This window comes from Eumetopias jubatus, unplaced genomic scaffold (genome assembly GCF_037043125.1).
Source record: "Eumetopias jubatus isolate StellerSeaLion01/CBP00866 unplaced genomic scaffold, mEumJub1_p1.0 scaffold_9, whole genome shotgun sequence".
Lineage (NCBI taxonomy): Eukaryota > Metazoa > Chordata > Mammalia > Carnivora > Otariidae > Eumetopias > Eumetopias jubatus.
This window is the reverse complement of record NW_028274815.1, coordinates 49,578,676-49,598,449: the sequence shown is the minus strand read 5'-3', so window position 1 is coordinate 49,598,449 and position 19,774 is coordinate 49,578,676. Positions and strand designations below refer to the sequence as shown.

The window sequence follows — 19,774 nt, the reverse complement described above, 5'->3', positions numbered from 1 at the left end:
GCCCCTAAAGGTTTAGAAATACAACATAAATTCTCATGTAAAGAACATTTAAAAATATTTTAGATGGTAACCAAGACTAACTTATGCAAACTACTGTTGATGTAGACCAAACATAGAATGTTCTATAAAAAAACCTACAGCACACTGGTAATCCATTTGGATTTACAGACTACTTGTTTGGAATAGAATCTGAGAATGAGAGAAAACCCAAGTGAATTTCAGTGCAGTTACTTCACTAAAGTCACTGCTATCACATGTAATATCATCCCCCAAAGCCTTTTATAGTCTGAAATATCAAAATCTAATGCAAACACACAGGAAGACTGAGGGACCACTATTTTCCCTCTTTGCCAGAATTCTACAATAGTAAAAATCAAATCCACTTACTGAACTGACTTCAGGAAGAGAGAACGTCCCTGGTGAAGGGGCTCAGTGCTCGGGGTCTTGGCCAGCATCTGTCAGGCCAGGGTTCTCAGCCTCCTGTACCAGGCAGGTAACACCAGCACCAGGTCTGCTGCTGCTCAGGAACAAATTTCTAAGACTTGGACTCTTTAGGGCTGATTTGTTTATGCTGATGAGATAATGGTGTTCTGTTTAGAAGCTCCACTTCTAGTATAACCTCACTGGTCCAAGAGAAAGCCAACGGTATAATCGGAAAACCTCAAAAATGTTTGCAAAAGTTAAAATCACCAGCAGATTGCTCCTCTTGCCTCTGCACTACTAGGAAAGCCTTCCCTGTGTTATCACAGTCTTGATGAATACAGATTTGCATTTCTCAAGAAGGCAGCAGCTTACAGAAGCTAGGGCTCTGCAAGTCTAAGATGAAAGGAAATTTGTTAGCTGGCAGCCCTCTAAAAATCACTTTGTTCACAGTCTGGAGAATAAAGGAGACATTTGGCTATCAAAACAAAAACGGTAGTACGAAGAAGTTTTAATAAACAAAAATCTGCACATCATTCTCTAAGTTTTTTAAAGGCCCAGAAATTAAGCACCTTAGGACTACCTGTGTAATTCAGCAAGCACTCTCCACCCCGTGACTGTACTCAGGGGTGAGGAGCAGCAACCAGACCCTAACAGGAGGTGACCTCTGATTCCGGGGGGGGGGGGGAGGGCAGGGAGGGTTGTGGAACAGGCAGACCCCGGGCACAGGAAGATAAATCACAAGGGAGAAGACTCCAAGACAGACGGATTCCTTCCAACTCTTCTCAAAGACTGGCCCTCTAGCCCAGTCAGGAGGGCCTCACCCTCCCCCCTCCTCCAGTTCTCCTGCTCTCTACTCCCTGGCTTTAGATGTGAACAAGTAGTGTTAATTTAATGGTTAGGTGCATTGTTGGTTAAGCCTGGTTAGCCTGGGAACCTGGTAATGTGTTTATTATTTTAAAAAAGGACATTCTGAGTCTCAAATTACCAAAAAATTTTTTATTTATGTCTAAGCATGTGACCATCTTTGGTTTGTTTTGGGATGCAGTCATGAAGAGAGGGAGGATTTCTATCACTGAAAATAAATAGGAGAAAAGTGAGAACTCCTTTAAAAATCATGTGAAATATGAGAAATGATGGAAAGTACAACCCTAGTTGAGAAATAGAATTTCATTCCTTGAAGACTTAATTAAAGCCAAAGTTGAGAGGCAGTTAACATTCTGGGTGGCATCTAGAAACCTGCTTCCTTGTTCATAAATGATCAACACAAACACACAGAACTGCGGACAGGGACCTTTGGATAAGCTTAAAACACAGATTGTGGAATGTTTCAGAGGGCTTTTCTTTTTTTTTTTTCCATAAGGGATTATCCCGTTTTTTAACTCCTGAAACAAAGATACATGGTTTCAGCCTAAATAAAATAGATGAAAGGTTTTGTTTCCTTTAAAATTCTGTATATCTGGATATGAAACGGAGTTATAAAAATGGAATTCCTAAGCAATTTTTTTCTTTATACTTTAGTGGAATAATAAAAATAAATAACAAAAAACCTAACCAATCTAACCTTTTATCAAAGCCATCAAGGGAGTTGGTGAGCACTCTGCAAAAATCCCAGCTCTGAAATCACAGAGTGCTAATGGACTTTAAGCAATGCTGGTCGGTCAAGTCTTCAGCAGACTTGTGCCCAGTACATTCTTGACAGGCAGCTGGAGTTTATAAATCCTAGAAACCTAATGAAAATTAGACCTTTATTTCACTAAAGGGGAAGATTTTTTTTTTTATCCCAACAGAAGTAGAAGAATTTCAAGTTTTGATACAAAAACAATTAAAACAGGATTAAACCCCCTATCAGGGCTCAATCCATCCTCTGACTACTAACAGAATGAAGTAAGATCTTTTACTTATTCCTCCCATTTAGTTCACACACACACACACACACACACACACACACACACGGTAGCACACCAAACTTTAAGCTGTGTTATAAAATGTGTACACCTTCAAGGTTTTTTATTATGGTCTTCCTTAAGTTTTATCCTTGTTGGGATTAAAGCCTGGGCATTTCGACACTACCCTTAACCAAGTCTCAAGTCACAATAAAAACACATAGAAGTAATTCTTGTTTTTTGTTTTAAAGGACACTCAAAAGAAAATAAAGTACTCTGAGTACTTTCTTCCACTCTCCTCTCCAGGATCTTAGGGGCTCTGAAAAACAACATAAATGAAAATAGTGGTTCTGAGACCTAAATTTGTCATAATTTTTTGGAGTTTTCTTTCTTAGCCAAAAGCTACCTATTAAAATTAATCTGAATGAAGCATTTCAAAATAAAAATGTACAGGACTATCCTTTCATGCCTTAAGAAAATTATTTCTGATATACATACTCCTAAAACTTTAGATAGGTTTATGTGAATAAAATCCCAAATAAAGATTAAAAAATAAAGTCATTTTAGAAATAACTCTGGTTACTCCCATACCACATAGGTCATATGAGGATTTAAACTACAATCATGTATTCTGAAAAAATAAACATATATATATATAGTCTTACCTATAAAAACACTAGCATACAAACTTCAAACTAAAAGGTTATCCAAAGTAACACACAAATGCTCTAAATCTTAAGGAAACTTAAAAATACCTGTTCTATTTGTAAATAAAAACTGATCTGATTGCGTTATTAGGTAATTGGTTCTAGAAACTTGTTAATAAAGTATTGGTGGAAATTCTCAATAGCCATTATGCTATAACCTGAAGCACTCAATCATTTTCTTCAGTAAAAGAATAAGTAAACTAAGAGACTACATGTTAGTCATCCCATATTACAACCAAGTATAACACTGACAATAACAGGAGTGGTCACACAGTGCCTCAGTCGGCTGCCTTTTGAATTTCTCACTGAAGGATCAGGCCAATCTACCTTTGGGACAATTTTATCAGTAGACACCAACAACAGGTGTCTTTTTATCCTGTTTTCTTAAAGTCTGTATCACTAGTCTATAACAAATAGCAGTGAGATAGCTCTAGCAGATGAAGCAAGAGGGTAACTGTGTTCTAGAAGAAACATTTATCTGTCTTTCGATCCAAGCTTCTCAATTAATTCCTGAAGAGGTGCCAACTCACGCCTATCAATCAGATTAAACTCCTAAAAAGAGAAGAAAAGTAAAATTTAAAAATAGGCCTAAAATTAAAACTCCATAAATGTCACTGAAAGAAGGGATTCCCAGCCCTGATTTTCTGAAATCCAAAAAAATGATGAAATGATCTCTGTGAACACTTTAAAATGGGATCATTTTTACTCATTTTTTAAAATATAGGGGATTTACCAAAGAAGCAACTGTATGTATTAGCATGATCCTCACTGTGTAAAACATTAAAATCCAAATTACATATATGTTTGCATTTACATGGAAATGATCTTAAAACTATACAATGAACTTCTGCCAGTGGCCCCCTCCTGGGCAGTGGCCCTTTGTCTTTCATAGAGCTATACTGTGTCTACACCTACCCGCGTCCACGCTACTGCCCTATCTGTCCCGCGTCTGCACCTACCCACGTCCGCGTCCACACTACCACTATGTTACTGCTCTACACTCTCATCTGTGTCTGCATCTACGCACCTGTATCAGCACCTACACTCTGCCGAGCTCTGTGCCATGCACAATCTCAGAAGGAAGACAGAGAAGAGCACAGTACATTATCCTTTGTGTGGCACATATAATTGAAATACACAATATCTACTATAAAACTCCTGGCTTTTCTGCCAAAAAACAGTATCTAGACAGACATATGTGCATTATGCATAGAAACTATGGATCTCTAAAGTCGCTAAAGGAAGTCTCTTTAGTATCTTTTTCAAACAATGCAAATTATTTTGATTTTAAAAAAGTTCCAATTCCGATTAAGGGTCCTTTAGGTAATAGGCCCCATCTTTGAAGGGGGTGGTCCTTTTTGAAGTTTCTAGCTGCTGACTTCATAAGATTTGGCCTGAAATGGGGTTTCTGGAAGCTTAAACTAAGAGAGCAGCTAACAAGTTCTTCCAAAAGTTTCTCTCCCAGCCATAGACATCTCATGAAACAATCCAACTGCAGACATTTTTCCACTGCATCCTTTCACTCAACAGTGGTGATGGAACAGGAGGGTGTGGACAAGCTGTCCTGGAGTCTTGGTGCTCCCTGTCATATCCTAACTGCAGACCCGGCTGCCGCAGCCAGGGGCAAAAGGCCCAAAATGGGGGTGATGCTTTCTATGTTGCTACGCCCGCCAATGAAATAAATAACATGGAAAAGAGAAAAGAGAGAGCTCTGCTTATACTTTGCTCTACATCTATAAATTAGACAACTCTATAAATTACTCTGTATTAAAATTAACAAATGAGCCCAACTCAAAGGACAAAGATGTCAACATGGTTCAACTTACCTGAACAAAGAAAATAAAGTGCTTAAAGGAGGTGTTGAGGTGGGCCTCCTCTTGCAGCTGCATCACAGAATCAAAGTGCTGGTGATAAATATGGGCATAAACCCGGAACAGACGCTTCAGAATGGTCTTTGCCACAGACATAAAGTTTTTGGGAAATGGGACACCTGTAATCAAATACATATATATTAATTGTCTTTTATCTAATTGAATAGCATAAAGTTTAGAAGCTGCCATAAGCAACTCCAACACACAAACACACACATTCACAAATATAAGGCTGTTTTCCATACATATACTTTTTCAAAAGACAAAAGAAAAAAAAACCCAAACACAGATATATGAGGTATCCTCACATACCACACTTTTTCTTATGTTTATAAGGTGCCACTGAATCAAAGTTAAAATAAACATAACTTTAGCTATTTAATACCGGAGAGTTTCTTCCTAAGATTAATGCAACAAGTATTTTGACTATAAATAAAAACCTTCTATTTTTGTAATTCATAACTCTAAAAAGTTTTACACACACTCAACTAGGAATGAATACTAAGCAAGAGAAAAAGGCATTATAATCGACTGTCTATAAATAAAAAGTATTTTATCTTCTGAATTACCCTGAAAAACCAGTTTTCTTTCTTAAATCAAGGAGTCCCCAACTTTTTATCTTTTCAAAGTGCTATTTTCATTTTCCTGTAATACAAGATAGGGACAAACTTCCTGAAAAAGGGAGGAAGAGCACCTCACTATTTTGCAAATAAAATAAACACTTCCTTAGAAAAGAATGGGGAGAGGGTTTGGTAATCTCTCTCTGGTCACGTTCCTGAGAATTCCGGTTGACAAGATCAAAGTCTTCGGAAACAGGGACAGGAGAAAGACAATACAAGTGGCACTGAGTACAGTATATAAACACATTAAGAAGTCATCAGCTTCCAAAATAACCTAGATGAGGCAGCCTTAAAGGCTAGTTCCACAACACTACTCAAGAAACATTTCCTTTTCTTCAGTCTTTCAGAAAACAAAAGGTTAAAACTTTCTCCTTGCCTGCATTTTAATTTATTTCTTAACCAGTCCTTAAAAGCTTGAAATTTAGTGTATTTTGCTCTTGCAAGCTAATTTTTCTGCCCCCCCCCACCCCATCTTGGCTAACAACTGCCATGTGCATTTTTTTAAAAATTTTATTTATTTAAGGGGCACCTGGGTGGCTCAGTCATTGAACATCTGCCTTCGGCTCAGGTCATGATCCCAGAGTCCTGGGATCAAGCCCCGCATCAGGCTCCCTGCTCCGTGGGAGGCCTGTTTCTCCCTCTCCCACTCCCCCTGCTTGTGTTCCCTCTCTTGCTGTGTCTCTCTGTCAAATAAATAAATGAAAAAAATCTTTAAAAAAAAACAAAAAACTTTATTTATTTAAGGTAAGCTCTATGCCCAACGTGGGGCTTGAACTCAAGACCTCTGGAGATCAAGAGCCACATGCTGTACTGACTGAGCCAGCCAGGTGCCCCTAACAACTTGCATTTTCAAACTTTATTCTGGAGCTTGTGGGCATGTTTTTCTGGACTGGGGTCTTGTACTCATATACTGAAAAGCTGGATTTTTAAGTCAAACTCCTTCTCTTAGAATTTACAAATATGCATCTTGCTGATAAGAGGAACAGTAATAATTTAGATGTATTGGTTCAAAATGAGTAACAGTTCTATCTAATAATAAATAACTGGCAGAAGTAAGATGTGGATAATAGCCTAACTGGGGGGGAAAAGGGTTCCAGAACATCAGGCTGGATTACTGAAGAATGGAATGCTGAGAAAAGAGAACAAACTTTTAAGTATTCTTTATCTTCCATAAGCAGAAGACTTTAATGAATAAAGAAATAGAAGTAATTTGTCTTAAACCAAGCATTTTCCAAGCTGAATTGAACAGAAACATCCAAGCACAGTCAATTACAATAAAGAATCTGTGAGAAAGGAAATAAGCGGTTTAGTAATAAAATAGAAAATCTGACCAATAGCAAACAGAGTGTAACATGATACAAGTTTTTCTCCCAAAAGAGCCACCGATTAGACAGCAAAAAGCAATCTGCTATGGTCTGAATATCTGTGTCCCCTCAAAATTCCTATGTTGAAATCCTAACCCCCTAGGTGATGCTATTAGGAGATGCGGCTCTGGGAGGTGATTAGGTCACAAGGGCAGAACCCTCATGAGTGGGATCAATGCCCTTATAAAAGAGGCCCGGGAGAACATCTGCTGGCTCCTTCCACCATGTGAAGACTGAGAAGTCGGCAGTCTGCAACCCAAAAGTGGGCTTTCACAGGCACCTTGATCTCAGACTTCCAGCCTTTAGAACTGAGAAATAAATTTCTGTTGTCATACGCCATCCAATCTCTGGTAGTTTTATTACTAGCAGCCTGAACAGATAAGACAGAATCCAACATATTATTTGTTAAGACTAAACTCTTAAACTGAAAACGAAAAGACTGATCTCATCCATAAATACCGATCTCAAAATCTTAGTCAAAATATTAGCAAATAAAAAATACTCTTCCAGTGAAACATTAAAAAAAAGATACTGGAGAAAACCTTATGGTAACCAACAACAGACACTGGGAAAATATCATAAAACTCAACAACCATACCTGATTTTTAAAAATTTACACACCTCTAACCAAAAGCAAGATTCCTGCTTAATGCTAAAGTACTAGAAGCACTTGCACAGAAGTAAGGAAACAAGAAAAGGAGGTCTGCCACATCATCACCATTACTCAGCACTACTCTGGGGCAATGAGATAAGAGTTACACAAGAGTTAGCCTGGTGATGGGTATTAAAGAGGGCATGTATTGCATGGAGCACTGGGTGTTATATGCAAACAATGAATCATGGAACACTACATCAAAAACTAACGATGTGATGTATGGTGATTAACATAAAGAAAAAAGAATACAGAATAATATCTTTCCATATCAGATAAAAAAAATAGTGTTATACAAGAAGCATCCGTATCAGAAAAAAGGCAAAATTAATATTACCTTAATATGATGTTACTGTATTACTTAAAAAACTCAAGAAAACCAACCCAGAACTGAAACAATCAGAATCTGATGGTCAATTTACACAAAATTTTACAGAAAAATCAATAGCTTTCCTATATACTGAACAATAACCATTTGGAAGCCAGATATCAATTAAAAAAACTACAAAATGTCTAGGAATAAACTTAAACTTGAAGGATTAACATAAACTACAGAATTTTACAAGAGGAAATAAAAAAGAAAGATGAAGAAATGTACCTTGTTCTTGAGTAGACCCAGTACTGTCAAGAGAACGAGACTGCCTATGTTAATCTACAACTTGAATGAAATAATCAAAATCTCAAATATTTTTATTTTACCTTGCCAAAATGGTTCTAAGTTCTTTGGAAGAACAAATATCCCAGAATAGCCGTGAATATTCTGAAAAAGAAGAGCAAGGAAGAGAGACTAGCCCTACAAGATGCTCACAGATATACGGCCATGGTAATTAAAACAGTGTGGAATTCCTATAGGAACAAATAAAGAGACTGAAAGACTCCAAATTATGTGGCAATCGGTGTACACATATGATAACCCAGGGAGAAAAGACACATGTATTCGATAAATGGTACTGGACAAACTGATTAGCATTTATAACTAGAAAAAAAATGAAGGGAGCCTTAAGAAAAAAATTTCTGGCAAGAACAAAGATTTAAATGTAAAAACAAAGCCACAAACGTACTAAATGAAAACAAGGACAAATATTTTAATAATCTTTAAGTAGGGAAAACCTTTCTAATCATTTTATTAAAATCCACACAACATAAAGGAAAATATTAATAGGACAAAATAAGAAAGTCACAGCAAGAATACCTCATGAACAAAATAAGAAAAAAGGCAAGCTGGGGCAAGATACATATTATATGTCAAAGAGCTAATATCCTTACCATACAAAGAAATAGACAAAGGATAGGAACAGAAAATACAAAGATCAATAAACCAAAAAATCTCAATGTCATCAATATTTTTTGAATGTACATTCAAACAAACTTATTTACCCACACTGAAAAGATTAAAAAATGAGTAGCCAACCAGTATTAGTGAAGAAACACAGGCAGACACAAACATGGCTAGAGGGAGTATGCATTTACAATCTTTTTGGAGAGAAATTTGGCAGCCTTTATTACATTTTTTTTTAAGAAACAGAGTATTAAAAAGAATGCAACATATTTATCAGTTAAAAAGGAAAACATTCAACATTAACTCACCGATCTTAGAAGGAAAAAGAGTTTCATCATCAAGCTGATCCTGAACCCAAGTCATCAAATAGTCAATGTATTTTGGTGCAGAACACTTGATTGGCTTTTTAATATTAGTACCATCTGCCCAATGATATTCGTATCTGGAGAGAAAAAGGTTTTACTTACAGAGTTTTCAAAAGCAGTAACAAAGGTACAACTTGTAATAAAAGTAGGTCTACGTTTTGTCAACTGAAGTTATATATAATTTAGTAAATTACCTCAAGTTCTACTGAAGGTTACTAAGAGTTCCCTATAGAATTATCCTGAAATAGGATAGTTATAATTGGAAGAGAAAAGGAGGATAATGTGGCAGCTGACAGTGCCAGAATGGATTTTTTTTTTTTTTTAACACAGCCCTGGGAAAGATAAAGGAACTACACATTCCTGGCAGAGGGTGCTGAGGACTGGGTCAGAGACAGATGGATTCCCCTATATCCTGCAACAGCTGGCCATCAAGGTATCAACAACAGAGTCAAGATAATAAGACTCTGTTTCTTGGGGACGCGTAGGTGGCTCAGTCAACAGCTGCCTTCGGCTCAGGTCACGATCCCAGGATTCTGGGATGGAGACCCGCATCGGGCTCCCTGCTCAGCGGAGTGTCTGTTTCTCCCTCTGCCTCTGCCCCTCCACCTCCCCCGGCTTGTGCTCTCTTGCTCACTTGTGCTCTCTCTCCCGTGCTCTCTCAAACAAATAAAATCTTTTAAAAAATAAATAAATTCAACTGGGAAAAAAAAATCCAAAATCTTAAAAAAGACTGTTTCCTGGAGAGGGTACTAAAGAAACACCCTTAGGCATGCATCTTTTCCTCCCTCCCTTTGCTGAGCTAAAATGCGTAATAAGACTTCTGCAAAACTTCACTGTGTGAAGCATTTAAGCCATAGGTAAGTTTAATTTTCTCATTTATTTTATTTAAATTTCTTTTCAGGAAGTTTGAGGAATAAAACTTAACACAAAATAGAAATACCCCTCCAAAATACTGTAATTAAAAACAGAACTACAAACTCATCGGAGACCTTTTTCCCGTCATACCCTTAGCAAATTCAGGAAAGGCAATGTTTTCCCAAGGGGTAAATATCTTGATACCATGTATCATCACATAAAATTAGTCATTTATTATTGGAAAAAAAGACTGGAAAGAAACACTAAAACATTAATCCCATCATACCTTGACTTAACATTATGGGTGATAAAAGAGTTCCACGTTTCTTTGTATTTCTTAAAATTTGTAATAGTCAAATTTCTTCTTATTTGAGAGAAAGAGAGGGTGCACATGCATGCACAAGCAGGGGGAGGAGGAGAGGGAGAGAGAATCTCAAGCAGACTCCCTGCTGAGCTCAGAGCCTGACGTGGGGCTCCATCCCATGACACTGAGTTCATGACCTGAGCAGAAATCAAGAGTTGGCCACTTAACCAACTAAGCCACCCAGGCGCCGCTGTAGTCAAATTTTTTCAATCTAGCATCTTTAAGCCAGATAATTAAAGCAGCACAATTTGGACATAATTAACACTAAATAAGCACAAGAAAAAAAACTGAACATTCATTATTTAGCATAATACAATTAAATACCATTATTTAGCATAATAAATTAAATACTAAGTACCACATACCAAAGTATTTAATAACTAAAAGCTTATAGGGACGTATTCAAGAACTCATAAAATTGAACTGCTTTTACACAAGCAAACAGATAAGAAAAATAAAAAGGCTTTAATTTATATCAATAGTGATTAGCTTTATTTAGTACTTCAAATACCTATCTAATAGGCAGTGTACGTACCTTGGACCTGCAGACATGACTGGACAGCTTGCTTCAGTGCAGAATTCTGTAATAGTTCCATACAGCATGTTGATCTGGTTGAAGAAATCCACAGCTGGAAACGTAATACCAGAATTGTGTTAAAATGTTTGTGCAAACACAAAAAAAACATCAGACCTCTCAGTTGAAGGAAAAACGGACAATGCCTTCAAGTTCTTGAATAAATCCTTAAGAGATTCAATGATCCAGGGGTACTGCAAATTCCCTTCTCTTTTTTTTTTTCCCCATCCCTGATGCTTTTATTTGTGCTTTTTTTTTAAGTCTTTTTTTAAATTATGTTAATCACCATACATTACATCATTAGTTTTTGATGTGTTCCATTATTCATTGTTTGTGCATAACACCCAGTGCTCCACGCAGAATGTGCCCTCTTTAATACCCATCACCAGGCTAACCCATCCCCCCACCCCCCTCCCCTCTAGAACCCTCAGTTTGTTTTTCAGAGTCATCGTCTCTAATGGTTCGTCTCCCCCTCCAACTTACTCCCCTTCATTCTTCCCCTCCTGCTATCTTCTTCTTTTTTTTTTCTTAACATATATTGCATTGTTTTCCCTTCTCCTTTTAAGCTGTCACACCTAAATTAACTTTTAATATATATTCTCTTTAATATAGTAAGTTTTTAGCCAGCATAGAACAGCAGGAAAATAAAATCTTAGAATAATTCTAACTTATCGGTGACTACTGTATCATTAGAATATATAATTTGATTATATCCAAAGGAATGAAAAAATCCATTGCTTCCTATCAATCTGGACCAGACAATACCATTTGTGCTAGGAAAAAGCAGAAAGCATTGTAGAATAAATATCCTGTGAAGGAGAAGGTGTATTAGCTGTATCAACAGGCACTTAAAAAACATCTTATAAAAAACCTCAAGCCTAATGCATACTGAGGACACAAAAAGGACATGAGATAATGCCCCTTGTCTTGGAGACTCCAGCTATCTGAAGGGACAAAATTGAAAGGAATAATAAATACAACATATAAGAGTTGAGAGAAAAGGCAGCATCTTGAGGGGCTGAGGTAGTCAGGGAGCACTTCCTACAGGAGCTTCAGCTAGATATGGAAGAAAACGGAAGAGGAAGGGGTAAGTAATGAACCTATCTGAGTCAAATGTTCCTCTGCAAAGACACCCACATAAGCCTCGGAAAGTTTTAAGAAATGTTTTAGTTCCCCATCTAAAGGAGTACCTAAAACCCAACTAGGGCTTTTCCACATTTCTTAAAAAACAAAGAGATAAAAAAAGCTCCGTCTTGTCAAAAGGAATTTTATATAAAATTCCCTCACTTATAAACCTTCCTTTTACTTAGTCACGTTGGAGAACAGCCTATCTAAAGCAAAAAGTCTCAAAGAAAATTTGAAGGCTGAAGAAGGCCAACAGATGCCTTCAGATAACAGATGATAATGAGAGTTAAGGTTTAAAAAAAAAACAAACAGGGGAAGGTCTTTTCTGAATACATAATGCTTCACATGGTTCACAAAGATCTATAAACACATATAGTGATAATTCTTAACCCCAACCACTCCAGTTTCCCCCTACAGATAACCACTACATTATTTTATCTCCTGCCCCCTAAGCACCTGTATCCTGTCTTACACAAAAGATTTAACATATCACGGAGTTCTGCACCTTGTTTTCTCTCCTAGTAATACGAATAATGGCTTTTTAATGTGCTGAAAAAAAACAAAAACAACTTTTTTTTTTAAGATTTTATTTATTTTTTGACAGAGACAGCGAGAGAGGGAACACAGGCAGGGGCAGTGGGAGAGGGAGAAGCATGCTTCCCGCTGAGCAGAGAGCCCGATGCGGGGCTCGATCCCAGGAACCCTGGGATCACGACCTGAGCTGAAGGCAGCCGCTTAACGAATGAGCCAGCCACCCAGGTGCCTCCCCCCAAATTTTTTTAATATGGCTACTAGAAAGTTTTAAATTACATTTGTAGCTCACATTATATTTCTATCAAACAGTGCTGATCAAAGGAGTGATTATCAATAGCTGAATAATACCACAAAGAAAGACAGCTAGACACTATGGAGGACATTATGGACACTGTTGGAAGTATATGCCACCACTTATAGTCTTCCAAACAAACAAAATCAAACCTGAATTTGAGCAAAGCTACACATCTGTGCTCATGTGGGAGCCCCTAGCCACATATGGCTACTTACATTAAAATTAAATTTAAAATTCAGTTCCAGTCACACTAGCCACATTTCAGGAGCTAAATGGCCACAGTACAGATACAGAACATTTGCATCATTGCAGAAAGTTCTACTGGACAGTGCTGCTCTAGATCTACATTTACAGGAAATAAAAGGAAGAACAGAACATGATAATGGATGCCTTGGGGACACAATCAACAGAATTCATACTGTGGGAAATAAATGAACTGGTTTCTTCAACAACAAAATAGCAAGGAAAAAAGACTTGCAACGAGCAGAAACCTATGAATTAAGAGAATTAAGAAACATTACATATAGGCCTCATTAGTCCTGTATTAACCCAACCATAAATTTTTTAAAAAAAGAAACATTTGGAAGACAATCAGGGAAAATGTGAACACTGAGTAGATATTTGCTAACATAAAGGAATGGCAGTATTGTCATTATCTTTAAAAGGGGGAGTTCCTGTCTTTTAGAGATACGGAATTTTAGAGATGAAATAATATGTTTGGGATTCACCTCAAAACAATCAGGGTGAGGTGGGCTGGCCAGGTCTCACTGCCAGCATGGAACCAACCAGGGGAGAGACAGGAAGAGTGGGGGAAGATGGAGAGAGGAAGGAGGAATTAAAATATGAAAAGAAAAAAAAAATCAGGGTGAGATATAGAAGCATGAATTGGCCAGGAACCAACTGTTGAAACTGGACAATGGATGCCTGGGAATTCACTATACTAGTTTCTCTACTTTGTATGTTTGAAATTTTCCATTAAGAAGTTTAAAAATTCCTGGAACATCTGAAGTTCCTGACAGATTTAAACCTTATCACCCGGCACTGATCTCAACTCAGAAATGACAGGCTCAAATATTCAAACCTCTAGCCTCAGTATTTTTTTTTTTTTAAGATTTTATTTATTCATTTGCGAGAGAGAGAGAGAGAGAGAGAGAATAAGCGGGGGAGAGGCAGAGGGAGAGGGAGAAGCAGACTCCCTGCTGAGCAAGGAGCCCGATGTGGGACTCGATCCCAGGACCCTGGGATCATGACCTGAGCCGAAGGCAGAGGCTTAACCATCTGAGCCATCCAGGTGCCCCCTAGCCTCAGTATTTATAACTGTCCATGTCATGCCCTCATTTTCTTGAACTCGAGCGACTTTCAGCTCATGGGTCCCTCCCATGTTCTCCCAATCTCTCAATTTCCTTCTGACTACTCCTAAGTCACAACAATCAAGTGACTGCTCATATGAACCACAAGTGACTTCTCTGTAATATGCAGGCAGATGAGAGCTGCTGGGAGAGGGGGATGCAATTGTGAAGATGGGCTCCCTACAAAGTCATGGTCCACTACAGGTAGAATTTTGTATTCTAATCTTTTATTTGACCTTACCCAATAATTCCTACCATTCTATCCTCAGAAATTACCCCAAAGCACTCAACATTTCTCCTCTGGTGTCTCTATCCAGCCACACAAGCTACATAACCAAGTACTCTGAAGGGAACAAAACAGTTTTAGATGTATTTGTACTTATGAATTTCTTTACAGGTAATCCATTACACTACAACAGTTATACCTATAAAAGAAAATTGATTAACAAAAAGATTTTAGCAAATTGTTCCTATAAATCAGCAATGCTGAATATTATTAAAAACTTACTGTTAACAGCAATCCATTCATTGAGGTCCTCTCCCTCTGGCAACATAACAGCTTGTCTCAGATTCCCGCTTCCTAGAGTTGCCTCTGCATGTTTTAAGAGTTCATACTGATGAGAGCCCTCAGGAATATTCTTCTTTGGTTTGAATGTTTTAGAAGAGCGGCTGCTGCTGTAGGTTGAAAGTAAAAGTATATCCATTTTTATTTTAGGACTGAAAGCAGAATGGCATAATTTTAGGCATACAAATTGTTCTGAAAATTTTAAAAAGTGCCCTGAAAAGTGCCAGGATAGGGAGGGGGTGATGATCACAAAAAAAAGAATGCTTTAAATGTTTTTCTTCACACAGATTCAGGATTAGCAACACAATTTCATACAGAACGCAATTTTACTAACCCTCACGAAGTAGTACGGTGTAACAGGATTCTAGTCCTTGATTTGCCACTAATTCTGTGACTGTCTGACAAAACAAACTTCCTTTGGGATTCAATTTCTACTTACAGAAAATGGTGGGGGAGAGAGGTAGCCCTAAGTTTTGAATAGCTCAAAAATCCAGTTTTCTATATCAAAAGATCTGTGATGCCATCAAAGCAAACCACAGAAGTGACATTAACATTTTGAAGTTATTAGCAGGGAGAATAAATGAGAGACAACTGGTTACTGTGAAAAAGCGTTTTTCTGTAAGGAAGCTAACAGGATAAGAAACCCAGAAAAAATGGAGGTATTTCTAACCATAAGAATTAAAATTTCCATAACAGAACAAAGAGACAAGTAACAAAAAAAAGTACTCACAACATGTATTACAAAGTATTAACTAAAAAAAAAAAAAAAGTACTAAATAAAGGGCTTCAATAATCCTGTTAAGAAAAAGGTAAGGAACCCTTTAGAAAAATGGGCTACAGATCAACAGGGAACTCAGAAATAAAAATACAATGGCCAATGGACATATGAAAAACCGTTCAATTAAAATAACTTCCTTTTCCTTAATCTGAACGTCAGATTAAGTTACAACAACTACATTAAGTGTGAGCTAGGGTACAGGGAAATTAGTTTTTAATACACTCAGTGAACGTGTAAAGGGTGGGGCGCCTGGGTGGCTCAGTCGTTAAATGTCTGCCTTCGGCTCAGGTCATGATCCAGGGTCCTGGGATCAAGCCCCGCATCAGGCTCCCTGCTCGGCGGGAAGCCTGCTTCTCCCTCTCCTACTCTCCCTGCTGTATTCCCTCTCTCTCTATCTCTGTCTGCCAAATAAATAAATAAAATCTTAAAAAAAAAAGTGTAAAGGGTATAATATTTTGGGAAGGCAGTATCTATAAACAGTATCTATAAACATCGAGGTGCTCCCAATCCATTCCTTCTACCTTTAGGTATCTCTCCTAGATATAGATAAGGATGTGGTTCCCAAGACTGGTTTTAACAGTGAAAAACTGGGAAATAATCCTAAAACTTATTAGAAGAATAAATAAATTTGATATATCCATAACATGGAATACTACATAGTTAAGAAGAAGTTAGAGCTACATGTATTCACATGCCAAGTTCTCAAGTCATAGTTAAACATACTAAAGGACCAAATGTACAGCAGAAGCCCATCTTGTAAATGCAGAGAATGTGTAGGAAAGGGGGCACCTGGCTGGCTCAGTCGGTAGAGCATGTGCCTCTTGATCTCGGGGTTGAGTTCAAGCCCCACACAGGGTGTAGAAATTACTTAAAAATAAAATCTTAAAAAAAAAAAAAAAGAAAGAAAACCAACATGAAATGATGTCTCAAGATTCAACATGGTCTTCATCTAAATTAATACTTTTGTGGGGTGCCTGGGTGGCTCAGTCGGTTAAGCATCTGCCTTTGGGTCAGGTCATGATTCCCAGGGTCCTAGGATCAAGCCCCGCATCAGGCTCCCTGCTCAGCGGGGGGCCTGCTTCCCCCACTCCCTCTGCCCCTCTCCCCCACTTGCACTTTCTCTATCAGAGAAATAAAATCTTAAAAGAAAACATTTTATATTCTTACAATTCAAAAACAACCCCAAAAAAACCCAATTTAAAAATGATCACAGGATTTGAATAGATATTACTCCAGAGAAGATATACAAATGGCCAAAAGCATACAAAAAGATGCTGACCATCATTAGTCATTAGGAAAATGCAAAGTAAAATCACAATGAGATAACATTTCACATCCATTGGGATGACTATAATCAAAAAGACAATTAACAAGTGCTACCTATGGTGCGGGTAAATTGAAACTCTCATACAGTGCTGGTGGGAATGCAAAATGGTGCAGTGCTCTGAAAAAGTTTGGCAGTTCCTCAAAAGGTTAAACATAGTTAGCATATAACTCAGCAATTCCACTTCATTTCTCCACAAGAGAAATGAACATATGCATCCAATACAAAATCTGAACACAAGCGTTCACAGCCGAATTACTCATAATAGCCAAAAAGTGGAAACTCAAACGCCTGTCAACGAAAGTTTAAAAGAAAAAAACCACCTCACATTTCAATCCAAAAAGTAACTAAGCAACTGAGCATCCACAAACAAACCACTAGCTAAACATTAACTCACAGGAAAAAGACTTTGGGAGTGGAGGGAGAAATTGTTCCAGTAATATGGAGATTTACAATTACAATCTAAATCGTACAAACTCTCAGACATGGTCATCATACTGCGTAGACCATACTTCAAAGAAATAATCGAAAGGCGGGGGAAAAATGATTTGAACAAGGGTATTCTCAGTAGTGCTATTTTATAATAGCAAAATACTAGATAGAATCCAAATTTCTCTGTTGTGTATGGGTTTGGTAAGATTTCAAATCCACTTGTTTATGACTTAAGTGAAATTTGTTTTAATCCACTTGTTTATGACAAAGACAAAAAAAAGTTGTTTTCATGTAAGAATGAAGTAAATTGTGTCAGGATGTCATCATCTCATCTATTCTCACCCATAAGAACTCAGCCGCTCAGCTGCAGAGGGGCCCTGCTGGGGCTTATCAGTGAGAACTTAGGAAGATGCAACTATGGCAAGGAGACATTTTGACTATAAATACCATGAATTTGTGCAGAGTACTGAAGAGTGTTAGGTCTGGGCAAGGTGACACTTTACTGACCTAAACAGCTCTCTGAAAACCTTGGGACAATTGGCCCCTGCCAGGCAAATGCCCAGCGCAGTAGGAAAATCCACTTGCTGGTCAACACCAGCGCCATCGATCCCTGGCAACAAGGACTTTCATTTTAGTGCCGGCAGCTGGACCTCAGCACTGGGTTGGCTAAGCCCAACCCCTCTCCTCAGGACCAACCATAAAGGTAGATCTCAACTAAATTTGGACTTTATTTTTTTCATCTCCCCTTGTCTGGAACAAAAGTGTATTTAATCTATCACTGACTTGGAGTATTTCATTGGTTTAATAAGAAACACTATCCGGTATGCTATTGGCCTATGAAATTCCCACAGCAAACCTGTTAAATACATTGCCGGCAAAGACAAACTCAGGTCTCTGAGCTTAATGTGCCTCTCAAAGCAAAACATTCTCACAATAAGGAACTGGATAAACTCTGGTTAAGGAACATTACGTACTTTAATAAAATTTAATAAAAATGTCAGCTATGTCCTCAATCACACAACATATAAATTTAAGTAATGTACCAGGTAGAGAGAGCCACCTGAAATAAGGTACTGGAGCAATGCTTCCCAAACCTTAACATGCTTAAGAATCATCAGAGAATTCACAAAAGTTTCCATTTAAGCCTCATTTGGGCCCCAGGCCTTATCTCTAAAACAGGATTCTGCCCAGGAAAAGTTAATTACAGAAAGTGAGAGCGGTGCCTGGCTGGCTCAGTCAGGAGAGCATGCTACTCCTGATCTCGGGGTTCTAAGTTTGAGCCCCATGATGGGTGTAGAGATTACCAACTAACTAAAATCTATACAAAGTCACGAAGTGGGCTGAATCCGAATTGGACAGAAGTCTGCATGCAAGGCCGCAGCTTAACTTCGACCTTCTCAAACTGCGGCACTCAACGTCTTCCTGGGGGCAGCATTTTTCCGCGGGGGTAATTTAATACTGAAGATAATAAAACCTGACATACGGTGGAGTAAAAAGTTAAGTCAGCATGGATCGGTACTAGAAAGCTCCAGACTTGAGAGGAATCGGGAGCCCAGCGGCCGGGCTCGGGGCTCCACCCCCAGGTCGTCCCTCCGCCCTCAGGGGCTGTGGGGCGGAAAAGTTTGGAGGCACTGCCGGCCTCGGGGCCTCTCTACTCCGCAACCCTCTCGCTCCGCTTCCTTTGCCTCGACCTTCACCTCCGCCTGCCTGGGCCCACGTCCGGGCCTCTCCCGTGGCCGGCGGGCGGAGGGGGCAGGGGGCGGGGGGCGGGGGGCGGGCAAAGCAAACGTCGGCCGCTCACACTCCGATCCCGGGGCCCGGCCCTTGCCTCAGGCGCCCGCTCGCCCCCTTTCTCCCCCTCGCCCTCGGCCTTCAGCCCTCGGGGCCCTCGGCCCGGCCACACTCACAAGAGGAAGCTCATCTTCTATCCTCGGAGGGGAGGGGCCGCTGGCCCCCGCCGCGGTCTGGATTCGGAGCCCGCGCGGGAACCACGAGGAAGCGGACAGTCCTCAGCTCGCGGCCAGCAGAAGCACCGGGCGCCGGAACTCTGAACCGAGGGTCGAGCCAGTGCCAGTTGCTGCTCTCGCCTCCCCCACCTTGCCGACCCGAAATGCGGAACCAGCAAAATCTCGCGAGCTAAGGCTTCGCCCCGCCCCGCCCCTGCGAGAGGGACTTGACGCACCCCTCTTCGCCCCGCCCTCTCCTACAGCTCAGCCAATCAGCGACCTCCAAGCCGGGACTTCCTCCTCCTGGGGGCGTGGTCAGTTCGTGGTCCCTGGAGGGGAGTGGCTCACCTTGTGCTTGGTCTGGGTTATTGCTGTTGGTTTGCGGGCATCCTCTTTATAAGGCAAGGGGTCTCCAAAAGCGCTGCAATTTTTAAGTATTTATTTTGATTTTTAAGTTGAGATATAGTTC

General features: G+C 39.2%; 1 protein-coding gene across 1 annotated transcript; it reads right to left on the bottom strand.

The window, feature by feature from the left end:
- Positions 1–1,404: 1,404 nt before the first annotated feature.
- MOB1A (MOB kinase activator 1A) lies at positions 1,405–19,487 on the bottom strand. Its single transcript, XM_028116122.2, has 6 exons — positions 19,267–19,487; positions 14,769–14,935; positions 10,919–11,012; positions 9,108–9,241; positions 4,840–5,003; positions 1,405–3,565 (listed from the first exon to the last, which is right to left on the bottom strand). The coding sequence occupies exons 1-6, from the start codon at positions 19,278–19,280 to the stop codon at positions 3,488–3,490; spliced, it is 651 nt and encodes a 216-aa protein (XP_027971923.1). The 5' UTR covers positions 19,281–19,487; the 3' UTR covers positions 1,405–3,487.
- Positions 19,488–19,774: the final 287 nt, after the last annotated feature.

Bases quoted from the DNA above. Each gene is read 5' to 3' on its own strand.
- MOB1A (XM_028116122.2), bottom strand. The intron at 11,013-14,768 runs GTAAGTTTTTAA...TTACGTTTCCAG, and splicing joins TGAATGGATTGCTGTTAACA to CTGTGGATTTCTTCAACCAG. The intron at 3,566-4,839 runs GTAAGTTGAACC...TTCTCTTTTTAG, and splicing joins ACTTTATTTTCTTTGTTCAG to GAGTTTAATCTGATTGATAG.